A 14,522-nucleotide genomic window follows, 5' to 3' on the forward strand; every position below is an offset into this window, starting at 1 on the left:
GGGGTCCCAAATTCAACATAGACTTATATAGGGAAAAAAAAAATCTTCTTGTCTGAAAGTTCAAGGCCTAGGCCTTTGATATTTGGTATATAGCATTGCCTAGTGGACCTCTAACAAGATTGTTCAAGTTATGTGTTCAAATTGTGCCCCTTGGGTGAAAAGAGGCCCTGCCCTGGGGATCATTTGTTTTATGAGTTATATAGGAATAAATGCTTCAAAAATTATCAGATCAAATTTCTAGACTGTTTAATTATGATTACCTGATGACCCCAAGCAATTAGGGGTCACCTGACTGTGACCTTGACCTACTGACCTACTTTTTGTTTAAAAATACAACCTTGAAATGTGGTTGACATGTACAGTGAGTTTTGCACACTGATCTTTCAGTGACCATGAATGTGACCTACTGACCTTTATAATATTTTAGCATCAGCTTGCCATTTTAAAAGTGGCTCATATTACTCAGGTGAGCGATTCAGGGTCATCATGACCTGCTTGTTTTCTCACCTGACTTTATAATTCAAAACGGTACTGACATATAGCCAAAAGAAGTCAGTCTTGTTGTAAAAAAAATCAAATTGGATGTTTCTTCCTTTTGGTGATCTGTGCAGGATTTGTGTAATCAGCCTTAAAGCATTGTGTGTCAATAATGTATTATTTAAGACAATTATGTTTTGGAAAAGTGGCTGAGTGATAAGGTTAATAACTTCGAACTACTTGCCCTTCTTCGATGTGGATCCGAAACCTCTCTTGGGGTGTAGGATTTTTCATGTGAGGAAGCTATCTAGCTGGCTTACGGAAGGGTGGTGGTTCTACCCAGCTTCCTTCACCTTTAAAAGATGTAAAAGTTACCATATGTTATTGTGAATAAAATGAATATGAATGGTAACACTGCTTTTGAATTTGTTAGGTTCTGTACATGATGCAAATGTTTAACCTACTTGCAGGACGATGATTCTGTTATCCCGATTCTGACAATACGTCTGGAGTTGATAGACAATCGTGTGGCATTTAGACCACCTCTAGACCAGACAACATCCGTGATAAGTGTCCAAGAACTGGTTCATCAGTGGCTTGATGGATTTTTAGCAAGAGGACGCCTTGTCAAAATGCTGGGTCCAAAGGTAAATCAACATTGTTTTGTTTGGCAATTATCTTTATTCAGGAGGAAAAAAAATGGATTGTCATTTGTTTGTTTGTTTTGGGTTTAATACTGTTTTTCAACAGTATTTCAGTCATGTAAAGGCGAGCAGTTAACCTAACCAGTGTTCCTGGATGCTGTACCAGTACAAACCTGTTCTCAGCAAGTAACTGCCAACTTCCCCACATGAATTATCAGAGATGAAGGACAGATCATGTCGGACACAATGTCTTTTATCAAGTCATCACGGAGAACATACGCCTCGCCCGGGGATCGAATTGCAACCCGCGATCCGTAGACCGATGCTCTCCCTACTGACCCAAGAGGGGGATTGTCATTTGATTAAAAATATTCATGATAGCACTTTAATGAATTACCAGTTCTACTCCATTCCAAATATTTCTAAAAAGTCATCATTAAAGGTACAAAATGTCAAGAAATATGTGTACAAAACAGGGTTTGCAGAGACTTGGAAAAGTCATTGAAAACAATCTTTCTCTTGAAATAGTGTAGTGTGAAAACTAGATTTTGTCATGGAATTATCAACAAATTATTTAAAAAGCCTTAAAATTTGAAAAAACGTGACCAATATATTAAATAAGCACTACTTTAAAAGATTTTCTTAAAAAAGAAAATGAAAAACTGATAATTTGCTATCAATTAGATGATTACAAGTTTTTGTCCTGGATAATTTCTGGGGCAAGGTTTTGAGCAGTTCAACATTTTACACCATTTCTGGTAGCCAGATGTATTTAAATGTTTTCGGTTTTTATCTCTCTCAGCATATAAAATGTCATGGGAAATTAAGAAAAGTCATGGAATTTTGTCAGCTTGACTCTGTGTGAACTGAACAGAACTAGGAGAAGTATTATAGGAAGACAATTTCCTTGTGTACTAATAGAAATGAGTGACAAGCAAGATGTATTTGGTTATAGTTTATTCTATAGATGGGGAATGAATGATGTGAACATTGAATTTCTGTTGACAGGGTACCTACCAGGACTATATCTCAGCTGATGAAGAAGTGAAACAACTCCTGGTTGATACAAACAAACTGGTAGAAGAAAATGGTGAAGAGTGCAAGGTAAAACATTGTACATGTAGCAGTATAATCCTTAGGGACTGAATCCATCTAACTTTTTGCTGGCTAAAGCTACAGTCACACATACGGATATGTCCATGGAATGGAATTGGTCTGTGGGGGTGCGCACACTGATAAGTAAGGAGCAGTTTGTCTTAGTACGGGAAAAATGGTGAGAAATGGGGAACAAAATGAAACAACACGCGAATAAGAATGAATAGGTACGGCGTACTACGTTGAACTACGTTTTACTGCGCCTGGCAACTTGCCCAGCGCGTGGATGGGTCTGCGGTGAACTGCGTTGAACTAGCTTAAGTACGGGCAGCCTCGGATAACTGCGTTCAGCTACAGATCAATTGGCATGACTACGTTCGCATTAAGGTTTAGTAACGGGTCGGTAAGTTTCATACAAATAGGCCACGTTTTGTCAGCGTTTTCATTATGATTATCTTTAACATCATGTCAAACTATGACAAGGTACGCTTCAGTACGGATAACTACGTTTAGTACATTTAACTACGGATGAATAAGTTTCAACAAAGTTGGACTAAAGTCACGCTGAAATGGCTACGGATCACTCAAACTTTTGTGCATGTTCAAAAGTTGGAGAAACTTGCACGTTTGGGATAAGTCTTGAATACGTTTTGACAAAGTGTTGGTACGGATTGATACGGATTACTACTTTGAAGTACGGCTCAGGTACGGATCGATACAGATTACTACGTTTCTATCCGTAGCTAGATGTAGCTATCCGCGCCGTATGTATGACTGTGGTATAATATAGAGAAAAGTCAAATATTGCAAAGGTCTTGTAAGTCTCGAGATAAATTTGATAATTTATTTGCATTCTAATTGTGCAGGTAGTATCAGGCAAGTTTTGTTTTGCTAAAAATAGAAATAATTTTAAATTTGCATCAGTGTTGTTTTGCCAGTGTAAAAATAAATATATTTGTAAATTAATAATTTGCCTCATGTACCAGTTATCTTGTAGACGTGTTGACTGATTTGGAGCCCCATTTGATTCTTTCTTCCCCTCTGACTCATGTGGGAACTTTTTCATTTATACTCCATGATTGTTTCTCCACCTCTCATTTATCTGGAAAAGTTTATTTACTTGTGGATAACAAAGTAGTAGACTAAGTATTGAATCAAGCAGCATTAGTTAGAGGAACAAGATCAGTAATTCTGTCAAAGTAATGCTTCTGTAGTGTAGTCAGAAGAACTTGGTTATATCTTAACCTACTTTTCCATTTTCTGTGTATTTTTGCATAGAACTGGCACTGAAATCACACATTTCACTATTTGAATGCATTCTACAGGAAATGATGGCAAGCATTGAAATCAAACTGGAAATATGGGTTTAATGTGCAAAGACAGTATGCATCTCTTTTAGGGTAGCAGACCACTTCTGACTGGCATTTCACTAGGAACTGTTCAGCCCTCATATTTTGTCTTTCTGTTGTTTTGTCAATTTGGGTTAGCACTTTGATTATTGCTTTTTGATAACTTATCCTTTCATTGTTGACTTCTTTCCATTAAACAAAAGATTCTATTATTCTGTTTCAGAAACTTCTGGAAATATTCAGTGATTATGCCTTCCTTTGGTTACAAGATGTAAACATCACGTTTGACGAATTTTTACGAGGAAATTTGACCCCAAATCCTCTACGTAGCCCTCACAGAGGACATGCCGGCAGTATTAGACAGCAGATGGCTGAAAGGTCTAGGACTGTATCCAGGTAATTAAACTGAGTCACAGGGTAAGAAATTAAGTTGGAGATCAGTTACAAGATACTGCTTTTTCACAGGTCAGTTTTAAAGATGAACTCAACCTGTTTGATGCAGCTGTACTTTTGTGACTGGTCTCCAAACTCAGGTTCTAAACCTTGGACACTGAGCATGTTTGTCTGTCTGTTTTATCTTACATAATGCTGCTTGGCAAGAGATTATTTATATGATAATAACAGTTAAGGAATATTCAACAGATTGGAACTTGGTGTCTGACCACTATTAGCAAAATAATACCATTAAAATCTGACATGAGAATGTCTGGCAGTGAGTTAGTCCATACATTCAAGTAAAAACATGTGCTTTGAAGAGGAATACCATGTCATAAAAACAGGCATTGTATAAAAACAGCATAATATTATAAATGTATGGCTTTTGCAGTCATTCTTTAATACTTGTGTATTGAAGGGTTTTAAAGTACTGTTTGGCCTTTGTTTGACCTTTTGCATACAGACGTGGCCTAAATCTGTAAGGCAAGGTGAAAAGTTAGAAAATACGTATAGGTTGTATCCGAATCTTTCAGAAAATGTTCTAACTGTTAATACTTACGTCATTGTTTTGTTATTGATTATTATGACCTGCAATGTTATGTTAAAACCCATCTCTTTGTTTTCTATAGGGCATCAACAGCCAGCAGTGTCCAGTCTGCTGGACAAATGGGAACAGCTGAGAGAACATTCCTTACACCTAAACACACTCAAGCCAACATGCCATCCAACGTGCCATCACTGGATGAGTTTGATGCTGAGATTGAAATATATCGGGTAGGTTTCTCTTTATGTGACTGTCTAAAAATTCAAGTTGGCGATATTTTGTCAAGTTTTTTGTTAATGAAGCATGGGATTTTTATGTGATTCTGATTTTACAAAATATGTGGGGAAAGTCTAGACAATTTTTTAACACCTGAGATAGTGACAGAATGATGATAAATGCATTGAAGATACAAGACTTAAATTTGAGTTCTTTTTATCTTCATACAGCTTCTGATATTTTTTTTCAATTTAGGTAAGCAAAAATTTTCAAACACTGGTCAAATGACATACTTTTTACCTCAGACCTGGGTACCTTACTAAAAGAAGAACTAATACTTTAAGTGAAAAAGTTATTCAACAACTGCATGCCCAGCTGACAGGAATAAAATTCTGTATTTATGTTATTATACAATTTGATATGAATAAAGACTGCTGTTTCAAGTAAATTATATATATTAAAAAAAGAAATTCTTAGATTTTGAATTAAAAAATCAGAAAAATATGTTTACAGACAGCAAGAGATGAGATACAGAGTTTAGAAGATTTCCACAACATCGGCTGGCTGAGAGTTGACCTGCAGCCTATAAAACAGGTGCTTACAACCTATGCTGCTAAATGGATGTGGACCTTCACAAAATACCTCTCAGATCAGGTAAATATTTGTTTTATGTTGTATGTAATATACAGGTTTGTGAGAACTAATTCCTCAGTTAAGGTTTTTCCTTTTTCAAGACAGTACATATTTCAGTCAAGGGAAGAAGTATTGGAGTCCATTTAGATTTATTGTAATAACAAGTACTGCAATTTCTGAAAACATCCCACACCATAGTATTACATGTTTTCACTCTATAGCCTACTTAAAATAAAAAAATGAAAAAAAAAATCCACAAAAACACTATTTTATGTAAAGGCTGCAACAACTTTAACACAAGGTTTATTGTACCTTAGCATGGAATGATTCCATAATTTTAGCATTTTATCTTTTTCACTTGCAAACAGTAGATATTTTACTAAATTAAACAGCATGTTTACTTTAGATATTCCTTGTTTTTGAATAGAATACAAGGGGCCTCCGTGGCCAAGTGGTTAAGACTTCAAATCACTTGCCCCTAAACGATGTGGGTTCAAGCCTCACTCGGGGCGTTGAATTCTTCACGTGAGGAAGCCATCCAGCTAGCTTACTGAAGGTCGGTGGTTCTACCCAGGTGCCCGCTTGAGATGATATAATGCACGGAGGGGCACCTCGGGTCTCCCTCCACCATCAAAGCTGGAAAGTCGCCATATGACCTATAACTGTGTTGGTGCGACGTTAAACCCAACAAAATAAATAAATGAATAGAATACATGTATATATTTTATATATATGCAATTTGGTCCTGTTTTAGGTCACTCATATGTTGGAAAAGTTAGATGATTTTTTGAAGCGTATAGAACCAGAGATAGAAAGTATCACAGGGGAAGAGAGAGACACTGCTTCATTCATGAAAATGATGAGACTATTCAATGAGGTAATTTCCTACTTTGTTCATGCAAATGTGCTAAATGATTTTTTTTGATACAACAGTTATTTTATAGTAACTGAAGGTACACCAGATGTCAATGTTGGTAATTGGGATTTCTTGACTGAATGGTTCAGGTACATGACTTCAGTAATGACTTGCCCTACACATTACTTACCCCAAACAACTATGAGTTCAAACCCCTCTTGAATCTGGATAACAGAAGATCACTTGGTGGTTCTGTCCAGGGTGTGCCTAGAATAATGCCCAGATTGGCTTCTTAGGACATCCACTGTTAAGCAGGGAGACACTATATGGGTCAACTTAATGTTGTTGTGACTTAAAGCGTACAGCAAAATAATTGTTGTTGGTTGTAACTTTTGTTAGGGAGCCTTTTTTTGATTACAGAATCCAATGTTAATCTATAAAACATGGATAATGTTAATTCTTATCAGAGGTTGTAATGTAACTAATTCACATTAATTTTGTTTTAGAATTCTGTAAGGAAAATGATAATATTATAATTGTATCTCTTAAAAGTGAGTGTTCTTCAAAGAATCATGTCGCCAGAGTGACTTCTTTCAGATAATTGAACCAGATAATTGAACCAAAAATCTATTTTAGGTACTATCTGTCTTCTATGTTAGTATACCATTAAGAGAAGTCAATATCATGTTTATCATATTTGTTCAGGTATCTGCTCAGCAGTCAGAGATGGATGGAAAGTTTGCTGCCATGCACAGAACCGTTCTCTTGTTGAAGAAGTATGGTCAGAAATTGCCTGATAAAACACAGCAGTTGTTCAATGCTGCACCCAGCAGGTGGAATAATCTCAAAACCAAAGTGTCACTGGCAAAACAACGACTTGGGCCAAGAATTCAGGAGGAGTCGGTCAGAATAACTCAGGTCTGTTATGAACTTAGCTACGATAGTGGGATTTATCTGTTACTATAAGATGTTAGCTAAATGTGAAGTAAAATTCTTATGAAATTTTTCTGTTCAGTATTGAAACAGTAGGAATCTCCCTTTCTGAGGATGTTGTGCTAGTGGTGTTTTAGGAGTGCTGAATGCCTTTTGTCTGTCTGTCCAACTGTTGTCTGCAATTTGCTTCAGGCAACTTCTTCTCATGAACCGTATGATGCTATTCCCCAAATAAATTTGTTCAAAAGGTTCTGCTTGACTAAACAACATGGCTGTGCTAAAGATAGTAAAAACTGGGGTCAGAATTGGTCCTTAGGTTTTAGGTTTGCTTATTTTACATTGACTTCTGTAGGAAAAACTTTTAAGATCTTCTTGTCTAAAACCATAATGCTCTGAGCTAAAATATTTGGAATTTAAAATTGTATAGTGGTCCTATAGAGGTAAAAATTGGCCTTGCTCCAGGATTCATTTGTTTTACTTAGGTTTATATAAGGAAAATAATCAAAAACTGTATTGCTGTTAGCTTATATATTTGGCATGCAGTGGTCCTCTGCTAAATTTGTTGAAATTATGCTCCCACGGTCAGAAATGGCACTGCCATGTAGTGTTTCCTGAAAGTCACATCAACCTTTTAAAGGTGAAAAGAATGTCCTGAATACTTGGTCTGGTGCATTTTTGTGTTTGGTCCCTTGGCTCCCTGGGCTAAAAATAGCAAGATTCTTAAATAACCTCATGTGACCTGCTTAATCAATGATCACAAACAGTGGTGAGAAGCATGCTAGCATGAACATTTCTCAAGGTTGTGCAAATGAATCCAGTCTGCTACTCATAGGGGTCTCCAGGGCTGAAAAAAAACAAACTTTAACCATCCTGTCATGAACCTGCTAATGGGAGAGATGTTCATAAAACTTGCATGAATATTTGAGGAAAAACTTAAAGTGGTATCCATTGAGGCTTTAGATAACATTCATGTAGAAGTAGCTTTGATGTTTAACTGCAAGTCCTACTTTGCAATCAGTCAACTGAATGTGTAAGACCCACTTGGGCCTCTTGTTTAATGTTTAAATCATATTAACACTAACTGGAAGCTTCGAACACAGTTCCTTTTATTTTAATATTATTGACTCATTCCCCGTGGAAATGCAGACAAGTATATCTTCTTATTTCTTTCTCTATGTCTTTTTTAATTGAAAAAGAGCAGATTTTTTTTGTCAGTTTAATTCAGACAACTTTTCATTCTCTATTTCAGGACCTTGAAGCGTTTGGTCGCCGGGTGAACTCTCTCAGCAAGGAGTTAGAGAACTCAGACATATACAATAGAGAATGTGAAATCGGAGATGCCTGGGATTCTATAGACAGCTTCTCTAAGAGGCTGACCATTCTTGAGAATGAAGCTCAAGATTTGATAGAATTGCAGGAGCTTCTTGAAGCTTCTGTTGTCAACTTCAATGTCTTACCGACGTAAGTATCTGTTTTCTAGGTATCTGAATCAGGATTTGCACAAACCTACAAAAAGTTTCTTAATCTTGAATTTTCAATAAATGGAAATACATTTCCCACTTGAGAAACAAAACAGTACTTTTAGATTTGTCTTACAGATAAACTTTCTGATTAAGATCCAAAAATTATTCCTACAGTTCATCTTAAAAAAGTATAAGATTTACACATAAATTTTCCATACTAATATTATCAAAGATCCATGTTTATTCTGTCATCAGAAGTAACCTTTGTTTGTCTCTGGCTCTACTTGATTTTATCTATTTAATCTCATTCTAGATGCCGACATGAACTGAACAACTTGAAACAAGTGTGGGAAACAAAGAGGTAAAATGAAACTTTCACTGTCTCAGACTACCTTTATTCCTATGTCTTTTAGTATGATGTGTGTGATTAAGTCTTTCAGTCTGAATTGATTTCAGTTTTATTGTGAACAAGCGGTTTCATGTGGTGAAGATTTTTCTGTTCATTCACAGTTAGCTTGATACAAGTTTAAAGTCTTGAAAAATGGCTTCTGCCAGAGGTTTTAAATCTACTTGCAGGAATCTTGTCTGGATGAGAGAGACATGATTAGGATTTTCTTTAATATTGAGCATTGATAAAAAGTAAGTGAGCAAGTGCATGAAAACAACCTATAACTTGATCAAAATAAAGTATTTTATTGTATCATAGCATCATGTGGCATGATAGGCAAGCAACAATCTGATGATTAATGCTTACTGGGAAATTTAATTACACAAGGTCACTATGTCTAAATGATATAATGACATAATTGGTTTTTATCTACCACTGGTTCGTATACTTACAAAAAGGGGCTAAGAATGTTATTGTGTTGGTTTTAGGGTAATTGATGAACAGCAAGGTGAGTGGAAGAGACATCGATGGCAGAAGATGAACACAAAATTCCTGCGTGATGAGACAAATAAACAGTTGGACATTGTACGAGCCCTGCCTGAGGATGTCTTTACATGGGATATTTACATGGGTCTTCATGAATCCATCACTAATATACAGGTATATCAAATTTTGATGTAAATTCTCACCATTTACATCCAGCTAGACATGTGCATGTTTTAGATTTACAGTATTCTACATCCTTAACAACACCTTTGAAGAGCAAATTTCTTTGTTAGATAAAATATTTAGTAAATACTCAAGCAAACAAACATCTTGTTGTTTATACGGTGGTGTTTGCTTCAAAGAGGTTGCACATTTTGCAATATTATGAGTGTTATTTTTCCAGGCTTGCCTACCATTGATTGACGACCTCAGTAACCCTGCAATGAGAACGAGACACTGGAAACAGCTGGTACGTGTGACAGGAGGAGCTATCTCTATAGACAACGACTCACTTAAGAGGATGACACTAGGAGATCTTCTTGGTCTTGGACTTCAGCGTAAGTTAGAAAACTACTGATCTATCTCAAACTGAAAATATTCATATTTACAAGTACATGTACATTGCAAATGTATGGCAAAGTTACAATAATTTAAAAAATAGCAATTTTTAACATGATTATTATCCATTTTTAAACTTAATTACTTTAAAATTGAGTTATTGAAAAAAATATGAAGCTTTGATCAAAATGAGTTAAGGAGGATTTTTCTGTGGTGATTTTATGTGTTAAATCCAGTGAATTTAGATATCATGATTAACATGAAAACTTTTTCACAGAACATGTTGATGATGTCCGAGCAATAGTGCAGAGAGCAGTAAAGGATCTGTCTATAGAACAATCCCTGAAGACATATGAGGAGGTGTGGTTGAGTAAAATATTTCAGTTCCTGGTTCACATACGCAGCAAGAGTGCTGAAATGGCAGGAGATGTGACAGTTCATGTAAGCGATTGAGACTTTTTTTTATATGAGTGATTGTGTTACACTTTTATGAAGTAATGTAATGTTCTGTTACACATTTATTTTTTTAATAGTTTAGTAATTTATTTACTAGTAGTGTAGATTTATAAATAACTTGCAGTAAGTAACATTTTGAAAATGGAGATATACATGTAAAGTGGAACACTGATTTCTCAAGGTGCAAGGGGATTAGTAAAATGCTTGAGTTATCTAGGATTTCAAGCAATCTAATGTGAATGTAAAATATCCATGCTTGAGCAGGCAATGTTTCACTGTACCCAGTTTCTGCCTGAACTATAGCTCTCAAAGAAGAAATATAATGGACAATAAAGACTCTTGCTTCCTGAAGGTCGGTGGTTCTACCCAAGTGCCTCCCCTTGATGTAGTAATGCATGGAGGGGCACCTGGGATCTTCCTCCACCATCAAAGCTGTAAAGTCACCATATAACCCATATTTGTATTGTGTGACATTACACCAAACAACAACATTAAAGATTCTCTTAATGAAAGTTGAAGATACTGATCAGTCATGTACCTTCTTAGGTATTTCAGAACTTTTTACAGTTTCATTTTATGTGTCTTTTTGAAATCTGATATATGATCAGTTTGATATATAGAAATTACTCTTAGTTCAATTTTTTGTTTGTTTTGTTTCAAAAGAAGTGCATCAAATTATCACATGGTCTGTGACATCAGAGAAGCTGCCATATTATTATATGGCAACTGTTTTAAATGCTCAAATTTTACTTACAGGATAATCAGAGTGAGATTTCCCAGAGTGAGACAGGTGACCAGAATCAGCCCCACAAACCAGGTCCCAGTCGCAGCCAAGTGAGAACAACAAGCAGAGTATCGAACCAGAGTTCTCACAGCAAAAACAAACGTAGTAGCATAGCCTCACTGCCAGCATCTCTACTAAACCTAGCTGATGTAAGTCAAGTAACTTAATTTCTGTTCATTTATGATAATAAGGAAATATTACATTGAAAGTATTGAAAGTAGATTTTGTTTTTACATTGTTTCTGCTCTGTTTTGGAGTAAAAGTTTCTTTTGTTGCAGAAACAAAACTAACTTGGTATATAATTTGACTTTATTAGGGACCCACTTGATAATGTAAGCTAAAAAGCACTTTCCTTTATATAATATGCAAGACCTGTTATTATCAGATGGCTCTAATCACATAGTTAGGCCTGTTATTATTAGGTAGCTCTAATCACATAGTTAGTAAATGCTAAACATTCAGTTTTGAAAGACAAAATGTAAAAGAAAGTCAATATACATAACCCATTGTGCAGTATTTAACTATCAGTCATGTATGATCATAGGACACAGGCCATCATGTTCTGCTGGCAAACACTGACCCAATTTTTGAGGAGCTCGAAGGTCATCAGGTGACCTTGCAGGCCATGCAGAGCAACAGTGCTGCTGGATCTTTCCTTGATGAGGTTGTCAAGTGGCAGAAACGATTGCAGACAATAGAAGCTGTACTGTCTACATGGTTAGAAGTGCAGGAAAAATGGGTGGAACTAGAAGAGGTTTGTATAGTATATACTTTGGTATATTTGGTGGGGATCTTGAATTTCAACCATTTTGAAACCTTTTCTAGAAATTTGATTCTTTAAACACAAGACAGTGCTTAATCTCCTTTAGCAGACACCAATATCCAAAATGTCTCAAATGAATTTATTGAAATTTTAAATAGGAAGGTTTTAGTGTGTAAACTGAAAATTTACATGAAAACTAGTGATACAAGCAGTCAGTTTTATCTAGAAATGAAATTTAGCGCTATATAAATGCCTGGCTCTCTTCTCCCACAATGCAAATGAAGTAACATTTTAAGAATCTTGTACAAAAGAAAGTAGATCAAAATTAGAATGTGATTTTACCAAAAATATGAAAGAGGAATTTGTCCACCATGCACAAATTTTAGCAAGAGTGGGGATGGAGGTGGGGTCTTGTCCATGTTTCTGTTCACAAGAGCAGTAGTTTTTTTACTGGGTTATAAATTTACATTCAAGTAAAGTTTTATATTTATTTCTTTTTGTTGTAGGTATATTCCAGTGCAGATGTAAGAACAGCACTACCACATGATGCTAACAGATTTGCCATTGCTAACAGAGATTTCCGACTGCTAATGAGGGCAACAGAGAAAAATCCCAACGTCCTGCAATGCTGCTCAAGAAAAAGTAAGTCCATATTTATACATATATTTAGCTAACTTTGTGTTGCCTTAGTGTGTTCCTTTCTACTGTATAGCTGATGTGAAATAAGTTTCTGATGTCTGTTTGTAGAATTTGTGATGAACTTGACACACATTGTTCTACCTTCCATATATTTTATATGAAAATGGCTTAGATTTCTTTGTACGTATTAAATAGTTGAAATCTAGAGATGAATGTCTTGCTACTCTAGCAATTCTGGAAAATTTCACTCAATTCATCAATGCTAGTTGTGAAGTATCTTGACAGTTAATACCACAGGTGAAATGTTCTTGTATTTCAACAGATATCCTGACAATACTGGAGCACATGAATCACAGTCTGGAACACTGTAGAAAGTCTCTGCTGAACCACCTAGAAAGACGGAGACAGATATTTCCACGCTTCTACTTCCTGTCTATGGAGGATGTTCTACACATTGTCTGTAATGGTAATATCAGTTTTCTTATGCAAAATAGATACTTTTGTTTTTAGCTTGACTATTCAAGGAATAAGGAGAGCTATTGCACTCACCTATTTGTCATTGTTAGTGTCCCATTTTTGTTACGATTTTGTATGAAAGTGGGTATTTTAAGTAACAACTAAAACAAAAGTAACAACACATTTCTTCACTGTGATGATATGACATGTATTGCTTAGGTCAGATAACTCTGTTTTGCTGCTATTTCACAAAGTTATGCCCCTATTTCAACTTATTCAACTTAGTTATTTTTGTGATGAAATCAAATATCTCTTTAAGCATCATTACAAATGGTCATATCTCACATGTTGGTCCTTCGTTGTGAATAATCTACCATGGGAACTACTAGTAATTTTTCTAAAAAATGTGAATTTGTTGTCTCATGCAAGCATCTGAATTTACATATTTTCTGTTATTTTTTTATCTAGAATAAGCTTTTGCCCCTCATCACTGTTGGCTTGAAACCTGTAGAATTCTGTCATGAAAGGGAGCAGTCCTGCTAACTTACAGAAATTCTGTGATTCTATTCAGGTGCCCACCCATGCCTTAAACAATGTTGGTAGAATCCCTAAGGGCCATTCTCCAGCAATAAAAAAAAGGCTGGAATCTCTTCATTTGACTGAAATACTGTTGCTGTGAATTTAACCCAGACAAAACAGACAAACTTTTATGTCACAGTATATACTGCTTGTACTTATAAAGCAAGTCCTTATACTTTCAGACAGATAAACCTGGCAGATGAGTTCATGAAGTATTATTTATGCCATTACACATATGGTAATGGGACTGTGTTATAGTAGATAAGAATATGTAAAACAGTTCTAATAAAAAAGATAAGATTAATGTACATTGATTACAAAATTTTCAGGTTATGATTTAGGCCAAGTTAACCTATACATCAGTAAGTTATTTGAGAATATTGGGAGCCTGGTCTATGAAGAGACAGATGATAATGACAAATATAATTTCATGATCACTGGAGTGCAGAGTGCCCTTGGAGAGAAACTCCATTTCCAACAGGTATGTGATAGCACAATTTACATTATATATTATTTTACTATATGAGTACTGCATGGTAACTTATTGTAGAGTATGCAATGCAACCAGATGAAAGGATAGCAAGACTTGAGTGTATTTAGTCTGTTCATGAGATGTAATGACATTTGCAACAATTCTTAGGCCTCTAATTGAGGCTTAAGAAAAACTCTACCATAAAGTAAAATTGAATGGACTCTATGGTTCCAAAAGACTGGAAAAAATAACAGCTCTGAGTCAAAGAATGGGGAACTATTAGAGTTGCACACAGC

At 35.6% G+C, this 14,522-nt stretch overlaps 1 protein-coding gene across 8 annotated transcripts in view; it reads left to right on the top strand.

Annotated features, from left to right (window-relative positions):
• The window catches only part of LOC123561373 (uncharacterized), a 115,940-nt gene that overhangs the window by 26,154 nt on the left and 75,264 nt on the right, over positions 1–14,522 (top strand). For all 8 annotated transcript variants that reach the window (XM_053553253.1, XM_053553257.1, XM_053553256.1 and 5 more), the window contains exons 20-36: positions 948–1,124; positions 2,130–2,225; positions 3,789–3,961; positions 4,630–4,774; positions 5,274–5,414; positions 6,148–6,270; positions 6,955–7,167; positions 8,432–8,643; positions 8,959–9,006; positions 9,522–9,693; positions 9,923–10,076; positions 10,355–10,518; positions 11,290–11,466; positions 11,862–12,071; positions 12,587–12,722; positions 13,042–13,185; positions 14,084–14,235. In XM_053553253.1, coding sequence (XP_053409228.1) covers positions 948–1,124; positions 2,130–2,225; positions 3,789–3,961; positions 4,630–4,774; positions 5,274–5,414; positions 6,148–6,270; positions 6,955–7,167; positions 8,432–8,643; positions 8,959–9,006; positions 9,522–9,693; positions 9,923–10,076; positions 10,355–10,518; positions 11,290–11,466; positions 11,862–12,071; positions 12,587–12,722; positions 13,042–13,185; positions 14,084–14,235 — 2,637 coding nt within the window. The remainder of the gene's footprint in view (positions 1–947; positions 1,125–2,129; positions 2,226–3,788; positions 3,962–4,629; positions 4,775–5,273; positions 5,415–6,147; positions 6,271–6,954; positions 7,168–8,431; positions 8,644–8,958; positions 9,007–9,521; positions 9,694–9,922; positions 10,077–10,354; positions 10,519–11,289; positions 11,467–11,861; positions 12,072–12,586; positions 12,723–13,041; positions 13,186–14,083; positions 14,236–14,522) is intronic.

Source organism: Mercenaria mercenaria, chromosome 10 (assembly GCF_021730395.1).
Source record: "Mercenaria mercenaria strain notata chromosome 10, MADL_Memer_1, whole genome shotgun sequence".
NCBI classification, from domain to species: domain Eukaryota; kingdom Metazoa; phylum Mollusca; class Bivalvia; order Venerida; family Veneridae; genus Mercenaria; species Mercenaria mercenaria.